This window comes from Lethenteron reissneri, chromosome 24, assembly GCF_015708825.2.
Source record: "Lethenteron reissneri isolate LAM-NWPU_2019-01 chromosome 24, ASM1570882v1, whole genome shotgun sequence".
NCBI lineage: Eukaryota > Metazoa > Chordata > Hyperoartia > Petromyzontiformes > Petromyzontidae > Lethenteron > Lethenteron reissneri.
Window position 1 is genome coordinate 3,370,190 of NC_083802.1, and position 11,040 is coordinate 3,381,229.

The following is an 11,040-nucleotide window of genomic DNA, read 5'->3' on the forward strand; positions in this document are numbered from 1 at the left end:
AATACAAGAAGTGCCGGCAGGATACCGGGTGACACAGGGTTCAAAGCATTGAGCTGGCACCGTTGAGATGCCGTGTTCAAATCTAGGAAGCTGTTCAAGAATTATCCAGTTTCCCAAGAGTAACGGAGTTGATTTTCTCAGCCCGGTCACTAATTCATTAACAACAATCGGATTACATATGAATATTCATATTATTTTAATACATTTCAACTCTGACAAGTGAAATATAATATATTGGGTTGAATGCCGCAGGACAAACACATCATCTCTTCAGCATGATGTGTGATAGTAAGCCACCTAAGTAGATAGGTAAAAACAATCCCTGTAAGTGGGACTTTGAAGTAGTTCCATCACGTCTGCTTATGCAGGCCATTCACTCAATACAGGGTGTGTACTGCTCTGAAAAAGAATTGATACTTCGATTCGTGACATGACACTGATAACAGCACCAAAATAAATTCAGTAGTGTAACTACAAATAATAAAACCCTGTATGGACAATGACTACTTGAATACACGTGACATGCACATACGCAATCCCTTACACAGTACAATGAACACTAACATTGTGATGATGAATCATACAATCTTGCCACACTGCTGCCCACAAGGCCTAAATTAAAGCTTCAGAATAAAAAAAATTGCACACACTGCAGGAAAGTACATTTCAAGGTTGCAGTAGTTACCACCATCACCGTGATTCACATTAAGCAGCAAGTCTACTCTTAAAGCTTGTACTTTCTTTAAGTCAAAGATTTCCCACAAAACCAGTAGACTCCGTGGTGCCTACACACGCCTGCAGGTTCATCAAATTTACAGTGCACGTCAGCGCTTGCCACACAGATGTGCCGCTCTGCATTATGAATGCGTTTTCCCTCTTTGGTGAAACATTTCTGCCGCCACTTGATACGTCCACTGACATGTTGACAATGTGGGGCCACCCCGCCGCCCACCACAGACCGTCTCGGTGGCCAGTATATCACGTGATAGATGGTGCCGCCCTCGTGAAGACACCAGCCTCAAATATCACCATGGAATTTCGTGACTCAGCAGCACAATGCAGACCACAAAGGCGATGGATTTGGTGGCACCAGCGGATGACTCACCCGTGTTGCTGCTTGCCCCTGGACAACAATCGAGCAACAAGCCCCATGCATAGCGACCAGTTGCACTATTTGTCACACATTTTCTTTGGCCTATAAAAGTGCAAGCATTTTGTTTCATTACTTTAAATGTGATGTTTTATAGCGGATAATATACAGCTGAAAACGGGAGATTACGATGCAATACATTGACTTTATTTGGTGCAATGTCTTTTCATTGTTCTGAACAATGAATCAGGTAACCGATGCGTCAGTGTAATTAATAATCCACATTTGTAATCCTATTCGCATGGTCAAGGGGATTCCTCACTTATTGAAAGATAAGAATAAGTCTGGTATACATAAGAGGTGTAATTGATCATCATAAATCTTGATTTAAAGCTTTAGTGACTGCAGTACTTTTTATCTCCATACAAAAGGGGATCGTAGAGTCTTTCCGATTTCCACGAACCCTCCTCCCAAAGACTTATAGACTTGGCTGAAATAAAATAAAAACCTTTTAATCAACTGCTGTAGAATAACTTGCAGTTGCAATAGGTTGCAGGTTACTTAGCAGAGTGCACTTTGCACACACCCTACACTTGAAACAATCCTGCACTTTCATACAAGAGCAGGTTGCATTGGATGCTTGAATTTCATTTTCAGGACATGGCTCTTTCTTGCGGCCTCTCTCCCCAGTGAAATGCACAGGACGGAGCAAGTCGGCATGCACTAATTGCAACCAAAGACGTTGCCTCCTCATTGTAATTGTGCAGTGCGACCTAGAGATGTCACAACCCAAGTAACACACATCCCATGGGTGCGGTTTAAGACGATCTAAGGGCAACTCTTTATTATTCATTCATTTTCCTACCGGTGACACCAACCCCGACTTCAATGCCGAAAAGATGAGTTTTACAGCACACAAGCATGATACAGGGCTCAACAATTGTTCATGAAAAATGTGTGTAATATCAGGTCCATGACCCATGGACATTTATTTATACGATTGCTTAAGTGCATTGATAAGTAAATGTGTTCAACCCTACTATGAATTCAGAAAATGGTTCCATGAACATGATGTTCTTATGCACATTACATACATTTATAAATCAAACATGAAAGAGGGGAATTATGGGTAGAGGGCCGGGTAAGTCAAGTGGCAGGGGCAGGAACTCAGCGCACGTTTTAAAAAGCCTACCATGCACATGTTCTGTGAGCCTGTGGGAGGAATATGCTAAATGTAAAGAGAATGGCCTCCTGTGGAAGGGGACATTGATGTCGCAAATCAAAGATGAGGGTACTTATAAACTGTTTAGAGAAAGAGTAAAAATGCTTAAAAGATTATAAAACATGCAGATGTAAAAATGGTCCCAAATGCATTACAAAAGAACATGTATGCTGGATTTGCCATGGTTTATTTTTCATAGTTGTCTTAATGTTATCAAGTAAAAGCTCATTGCAACAATGTGCCCTGATTTGAGTTGATGGAATCACCTTTCCACCAATATATGTAGAAGGTCAAAATCAAAAGTAAATTAGCTCACGATCTCACCAATTACCAGAAACAGCCAAATTACGATATACATCTAATTACCCTGCAACACCGAGGTCAACAGAAGCATTTTATAGTAAAAGTTTACATAGAAAAAAAAACACCTTATAGATGTAATTTTGTTTTAAAATCCTAATTGTCTTTTTCTTGAAAGTGAAAGTGCAATACAGGAGAACTCCATTCTCGGCGGGAGCTGTAGGGTTCGCACAACCTCTTATCCACTTTCACACGTGCTTTTTCCCCAAGGATAAATGGAGTATATTCACAGACAACCCGATGATAATAGGATCTGCAATATCGTTTCCCTACAATACTGTAGGGAGAGGACATATCCTGTTTTGTCTTTTTTAGCAAAGCATTCTGTAGAATCAAATAAATTTGAATTAAGAGTAATGATGATGGCATCGTGATGCTGAAGATGACAATGTTTGTGGCCTATCTTATATACAGCGACCTTTGGATTACTCGCGAGTCACATCACAATCGGAAGTTTGTGGTTTATATACGTCCGTCTCGTTTTACAATGTTTTACACCGTTAACGACGCTTCTGGAAGAAATGACAAACCCTCCACTAAAAACCCATGCAATATCCAAATGTTTTAGTATTGCACAGTTCATGGGTAAAGAGATAACGTTTAACATTTCATTGATTCCTAAGGAGACAATCTCAAGACACAAAGTCTATGTAATGGGTACCAATAGTTCGTGACTTTTTGTTTGATCAGGTGTGTACCGATACGTGACCAGTATGTGGTTAAGAGTGTGACCGACACTAACAGCAGATTGGTGACACTTACCAACTTGCACTTGCTCGTCATTGATTGAATACATTTAGAATGATTAACAATAACAGTAGTATCGCCAGTATTGCACGGGCCTACCAGCCTTCATTTTATTTAAATATATACTGTAATTTCAATAAAAAGACGCATTTAAAATACTTGACAAGGGCATAGGAATACCAGTGTGAGGTTAGCCTGAAGAAATTATTTTAAATATAATACGGATTTGTGCGTGTCTGGCGATTACATTAAAACTATATATCCACACACACACTTATCTACGTCTGCAGCCACTGTTCACCTATGTCATGACTTTATTTAGAAAGTACCCTTGAAATCCATTACGGGGCCCATTCTGGCAATACCATAGCAAGGTTACACTTGCGACAGCACAAATCACTCCCAAACACAGAATGTGAACAAACCTTCAGCAAAACTTCACCAAAAACGTTCACCAAGGACAAGCCACACCTTTACTTCAGGAGAATACTGCTTGGAGATGCGATCTGAATTTCTTTAAACGTTTTCTTAAGAGTACAGAGTGAGCACGTGGCAAGGAAATACACGAACGTTACAAAGAATAGGCCTGAAATATGCTTGTTTACCTTTTCCAAAAAGGTACCTTTGCCTGCCCAATTCAACTACAACTGTAACAAGCGCTCTGCTATATTTACCTACATCTGCCCAACCTTTCAACTGTATCTGTACCTGCCTACTGATGACTCATCGACCAACCTTCGATTAGCACGGTTGGTTACCGACGTTGTGAAAGAAGTCCAACACACATATAACTACCTACCATCTCCCTACCAATGTCTCACCTTTCTATACATAGGCCATGGCCCCAAACCTCAGAACAGAGCAGCACACTGTTGCTACAGCACACGCAGTAGCAGTCGTACATGTACAATCGTCAATTTCTTAATCATCAGCAATTCCCTCTATAAAGTCCTGATCATAATCACAACCGTAGTGATGCCAATGCCTTGTCTATGGTCATCGACCGCTATGAATCCACTCCACCATGTATCTTGATTTCAATCGCGCCATCTCGGTTGACCCTTCATGTGCATTCCCTTTCAAATGTTGTTCCACTGCCAGCATTGTCCGACCATTACCGGCGAGCCTTGATACAGAGATGGGTTCAGTGGCGGCGCGTGGTTGCCCGTCTCAAACGATGCATAAGCAGGGCCACTAAACGATAATTGGAGTGTGAAGGCAGCGTGTGATAATGATCCAGTGCTGGAGACTCAGCATGTAATGATACATTCTCCCCCCCCCCTCCACACCTGCCCCCACCCTTCCCACATCACCCCTCCCCCCCTGAGAATTGATGACTTTGGGTGCAATTTAATTTAAGAATAGTAAATGTCTAATTTTTACCACCTCGTTTGCATTGTTTCTCGTTTTTTTCTCATTTGAACAGTTTTTTTTCCACTTCTCTAGCCTAAAGATATAGCATTATATTGTTCTCACGTAAATTTCATAAACGTCAGTAACCATTTGTTAAATTCACGTAATAATCAGTTTCCATCATTGAATCATTGCTCAATGTCGACTGAACACCCACCACACGAGTTCTCCCAGGAATTCTGCGTGGATTGAATGTGCCTGTGATGGAGCATGTACTGATGAGCGGCAGCGAAGCGGTTTAGCGCGCTACGCTACAAACCTGGTGACCGAGATTCAATTCCTTCTAACAGCCAACACCAGTGACGATGATCTGAACGGGTTCTGGGCCTCCTCTAGGTAGACTCGGCCTCAAATGAGTACCTGGTGCGGTGTGTTAACATCGCCACGAGGGAGACAAAGGCGGCCGGGCATGGTGCTGACCGCCCACCCCCTCGTGTGACGTGCCGGCCTTTATAGGTGCTCGCTAACAGCACTTGCCCGAAACATCTGTTAAGGCTATATTTATATTTTTTTTGCTACTTTCATCGCAGTTCACTCGCTCGGTTAATCCTGAAAAGCACTCGGTGTGCTCTGTTGCCTGATGAAACTGGAGGCAGGTGCCACCACTGGATGATATAACAATAAAAACACACCTCATCGACGTGCATACAAGTCTCTATCATGAAATGTCTCCTCGGTGCCGTGAGAAAGGGCAGTTACGAACACCTCGCTCACAAGTGCAGGAGGAGCATGAATCAATACATCGGTTCATCTTTGTTCGATCACCACCACGACCCATGGGGCAGATGGCCCGTAGACGTCCACCACTGCATTTATTTCCACTTTCCTCTGTCTTGTGCCAATATGCTCAAGCAGTGCCACATCCTGCTGGCACCAATCTCTGATGTCGTCAAGCCATATCTCTGGAAGGTCTTCCCTCTCTTTCCGGTTCCTTCCATGTTGCCGAGCACACTTGTCCGATACCATGACACTTTCAGCATTTCTGCCCTATCGAGGTGGACAAATCATGTTTCAATGAATTAGTCATAAATGATGGATATAGTAATCCCAAAACAAAAACACTTCATCATTATTCTGACTACCCCATCATTTAAATTGTCTGAAATGTACGTCCCAAATCGTGGAAACAACCACACTCCGTTCTCTGCCACGTGGTGTTCCGGCCTGATGTCCGACGCTTCGCCGCATTCGCTAGGAGCTTGAAGACGAGTTCCCAGGACGCAGAAGTATAAAAACCTAACGCTTCACTCATTAAAGTGGCACCCAGAGAAAAGTGCCCAATGAGCACGCAGCACGGAGGGACCCCAAACGTGAGGGAGGGGGTGGGGACCGCCAGAGGCTGCCGGACTGGATGTTGAAATGAGGAAACACGTCGCCGGCTTTACAAAGTCACACAGAGAGGAGGCGGTTAAAATTTGGTTACGTCTGCCACCCCTCCAGGGCCCAGTTTGCTCGTGAGAAAAAAAAAACACAGGCCACCTCCGATTCACACGGTTGGCTAGGTATGCTGCAAAGAAGTACAACATATAGAACATACATACGTGGTAAAACAGTGACTAAGTACCGTAAATTAATTTAACCTTCACATTCATTTCACCCCCCCCCCCCCCCCCGCTCAGCAGGTACAACGTGAAAATAATCACCCGTCTGTCTCGGTTAGTTTCTGTACACTGGCACAAACTCTGCGGTCACCCATTCAACATGCAGTATTATTTCACGGCAATTATGAAATTAATCCGGTGGTGGGAATCGAACCCGGGGTTCCTTTCTGGAGTGTGCTCAACCCTCGGCAACACTGTCACACAGAGGAGAGAGAGATGTGGGCCACATGCCACTCACCCTGGCTGTCTCCGTGCCAAACACCCCGTAAGCATGGGCCATGTTTACTGGGTGCTAATCGCAACGTGCACTTAAAGGCGAACGCATCACACAAAACCCCGATATAACATCGCATTTACGCACACCTATAACGCGCAGTTGTGATGCGTTTCGGGTTGTTATTACACGCGTTTGAGCCTTCGTTGATGAGAATAAATACATTCAAGAAAAACATTGGACGTGCGTGTCATTTTAGCTCCCAGATGTCGTTACTGCGTACATGTCCTTGGGCTCAAAGTGGCGTCACGCATGACCGTCGAATTGCATTTTTTTCCCTCTCTCTTAACAACAAATCTCAAAACAAATGTCCGCCCACACACCCAAAGTGACAACTCTTAAAAGAGATATTTCATTCAATGAAGCTTCGACAAACAGTAAGGGAGTGGTAGTGTAGTGGTTAGCGCTACGCTGCGCTATGAACCTGGCGACCCGAGTTTGATTCCCGCTCACGGTCAACACCCAGTGACGATTATCTGAACCGGTCCTGGGCCTCCCCTAGGTCGACTCAGCCTCAAATGAGTACCTGGTGCGATATGTGAACACTGCCACCAGGGATACAAAGGCGGTCGGGCGTGGTGTTGGCCACCCACCTCCCCGTGTGCCGTGCCGGCCTTAATAGGTGCTCGCTAACAGCACTTGCCCCCACAGTCTGTTGAGGCTACACGGGGGATCTTTGTGACACATTGTAAAGAAGGAGCGGTGAGTGTTGGGTGTGTGCGTGTTGTCTATTCCTGTAAAGGAGTGTTTCATGGTCGTGTGCTGTGTGTAAGAGGGAGATAAGAGAGTTGGGGGGGGGGTAGTTCTGATGAATTGTGAGTACGCACGTTGAAAATGGGGTGGGTGATCATCATAAAAAGGGGGGCACGACGACGGGGGGTGTGGGTGAATGTTGTGTACACGTTGTACACGTTCGTTTATTGTTTTGACACTTTTTCAAAGAGAGGCTTCGGCTGGGAGATGCAAGGCTTAAAGAGGGTGGGAGTGTTACCAGGATCTTGTTCCTATGTGGGGGTACAAGGGGTGACAATGGTCAAAGTGGGAGCAACCAGGTGCCTACTCGGCCTCAATTGAGTGGGGAGACAAAGGCGGCCGGGCGTGGTGCAGGCCACCCACCCCCCTCTCGTTAACAGCACTTGCCCCAAAAGACAATTGAGGCTATTACGGGAGCTGTGGAGGGGGGGGGGGGGGGGGAGGATCTTTGTCTTTGGTTTGTGTGGCAGAGGAGGAGGAGGGGGGGGCGTAAGAGACGGTGGTTGTGAAGGGGTCAAGAGTTGATATCAGCCTCTGTGGAGTTGTGGGGGAGCAATGGAAAGGGGGGCGCTGGGCAGGTAGTGAGGGTTGGGGGGGGGGGATAAACAGGGGGGGGGGGCTCGAGACTCGCGTATAAGGAACTGGGACACAACAGAGGCAGGAGACGGGGGGGGTCTGTGATTAAGTTTCACGTGTGTGTGTAACTGGGGGGGGGGGGGGTGATTAAGTTTCACGTGTGTGTGTAACTGGGGGGGGGGGGGGGCACGAGTGAAGGAAGTGAAAGGGGAAGATGAATGTCCGGAAGTGTGTACACACGTGTGTGGTGTGTTCTGCAGCACGTGTGTGGTTCACGTGTGGTGTGCCCTGCCGGCCTTCATAGGTGCTCGCTAACAGCCCTTGTCCCGACAGTCTGTTTACAGGCTATACTGGCGTCTCTGGCTTTGTACATGCGTGGCACTGAATTAACACAGGTGTAGATCCATTCATTACATGTATGTGCATGTCGGTTTAATGTGAAGGCGTATGCAAATACGGTACACGTATAAGGTAATCAGGTGGGTGTGTGTGTGTGCAGGTGTTCCTGCGTAGGTATATGTAAATACGGTTTGTGCATTGGGTTATGTGCTTATGCCTGGTATGTCTGCTCTAATTACGTATCATGTATGGGCGCTGTATGTATGTTGTATGTATGTTGTACGTATGTTGTATGTGGAGTGGTAGTGTAGTGGAAAATGCGGTGCGCCGCGATGCTGGCGACCCGGGTTCGATTCCAGTGACGATTATCTGAACCGGTCCTGGGCCTCCCCTAGGCCGACTCAGCCTCAAATGAGTACCTGGCGCGGTGCGCAGTCTATGAATGTACTAAGTATTGATACAGTGTGTGTGCTGTATGTACTAAGTATTGATACAGTGTGTGTGCTGTATGTACGTAGTCTATGAACGCAGAAAGTCCATAATCCGAGCACGACGTGTATCGATCTCGCGTTGCCCACCACCACCACCCACACACCACCCCCCCCCACCACCACCCCCACCCCCCACCACCACCACCCCACCACCCCCCCCCCCACCACCACCCCCCCCCCACCACCACCACCCACCCCCCCCCACCACCACCACCACCCCCACCCCACCCCCCCACACCACCACCACCACCCCCCACCACCACCACCACCACCACCACCACCCCCCCCCACCACCACCACCCCCCACCACCACCACCACCCCACCACCACCACCACCACCACCACCCCCCCCCACCACCACCACCACCCCCCCCCACCACCACCACCACCCCCCCCACCACCACACCACCCCCCCCCACCACCACACCACCCCCCCCCACCACCACACCACCCCCCCCACCACCACCACACCACCCCCCCCCCCCACCACCACCACACCACCCCCCCACCACCACCACACCACCCCCCCACCACCACCACCCCCCCCCCACCACCACCACCACCCCACCACCACCACCCCCCCCCCACCACCACCACCACCACCACCCCCCCCCACCACCACCACCCCCCCCCCCCACCACCACACCACCCCCCCCCCCCCCCCACCACCACACCACCCCCCCAGTGTTGTGCACTGCCAAGGCGCGTGCCTTTACCACGACGTTCGCCTTGCTCAGGCAGATGGATCCGCGGCAGCCGTAGGCGGAGTCGCTCTCGTTCTTGTAGTAGCTCAGGGTGCTGTCCCGCAGCTCGAGCCAGCGCTCCTGCCACCCGTGCAGGTAGTTGGTCCACTTGCTCAGCGAGCCCACGCGGCGCTCCACGCACGGAGGGGGGGGGGAGAAGCCTCGGCGAAGGCGACGGACATCAGGTCGTCCACGTCCTCATGATCGTCCTCGTCGCCGACCTCGTCCGAGGAGTACTCTGGGCTCTGCTCGTCACACATGGCTCGCTCGTTCTGCTTCTTGTTGTTGTTGTCGCGCTGCTTGCGAACACGACGGGTCTCCTTGCTCGCTGTCACTCGCTTAGTCTCTGCCCCCCTCTCTGTCTCACAGTCTCTGCCCCCCACTCTCTCTCGCTGTCTCTGCCCCCCACTCTCTCTCGCTGTCTCTGCCCCCCACTCTCTCGCTGTCTCACAGTCTCACAGTCTCTGCCCCCCACTCTCTCGCTGTCTCTGCCCCCCACTCTCTCTCGCTGTCTCTGCCCCCCACTCTCTCGCTGTCTCACAGTCTCTGCCCCCCACTCTCTCGCTGTCTCTCACAGTCTCGCAGTCTCTGCCCCCCACTCTCTCTCTCTCGCTGTCTCTCTCTTAGTCTCTACCCCCCCCCCTCGATGTCTCTCGCTGTCTCTGCCCCCCACTCTCTCTCTCGCTGTCTCTGCCCCCCACTCTCTGTCTCTCGCTGTCTCTGCCCCCCTCTCGCTACTCGCGCCGCTGTTGCCGCTGCTCCGCTGACACTCTGGGAGGGAGGGAGGGGGGAGGGGGGCGGCGTTGTGTGTGCGGGCGGTGACGTCACGCGGGGAGTGGCGTCGAGGTTGAGGGTGGGGGCCGTGGGGGTGAAGGTGAGGGCCGTGAGGGTGGGGGAGGGGTGAGGGTGGGGGCCGTGGGGTGAAGGTGAGGGTGGGGGCCGTGGGGTGAGGGTGGGGGGATGGGTGAAAGTGAGGGTGGGGGCCGTGGGGGTGAGGGTGGGGGGAGGGGGTGAAGGTGGGAGACGTGGGGGTGAAGGTGGGGGGAGGGGTGGGGTGGGGTGAGGGTGAGCGCTGTGAAGGGATACCACTGGAGATCTATGAAAAAGAGCTTTATAGCTAATCGGATTTCTCCAGCATGAATACCTCTTCTGATAATTGTGATGTAGGGGTATAATAGAGTGTGAGGGAGTTGGAGGTGAGGCTGGGAGTGAGGGTGAGAGCTGTGAGAGTCTAAGCGGGGATGATTATTGAGATAGTAGAAATGCCACAATTTTATTCAGTGATATGGCGTTATCTTTTTTTCTTTCTCACACCATGGAGGCCCCTATGTATGCCTCTGAATTTTGTCTCAAGAGCAACAAGGTTTGATTTTTCTCAGATAAGAGTTTGCTTGTTGTATGTAGCGATGGTCAAATCAAGAAGATGTCACG

The 11,040-nt window shown here is 49.2% G+C and overlaps 1 protein-coding gene across 1 annotated transcript in view; it reads right to left on the reverse strand.

Moving 5' to 3' along the window:
- Window positions 1–9,976, reverse strand: part of LOC133346425 (ceramide transfer protein-like) — a 113,860-nt gene extending 103,884 nt beyond the window's left edge. Inside the window, 2 exon segments of the mRNA XM_061557985.1 lie at window positions 9,583–9,765; window positions 9,768–9,976. Of these exon segments, the coding sequence (XP_061413969.1) occupies window positions 9,583–9,765; window positions 9,768–9,869 (285 nt within the window). The 5' untranslated portion in view covers window positions 9,870–9,976.
- Between the last annotated feature and the right edge of the window lie 1,064 nt (window positions 9,977–11,040).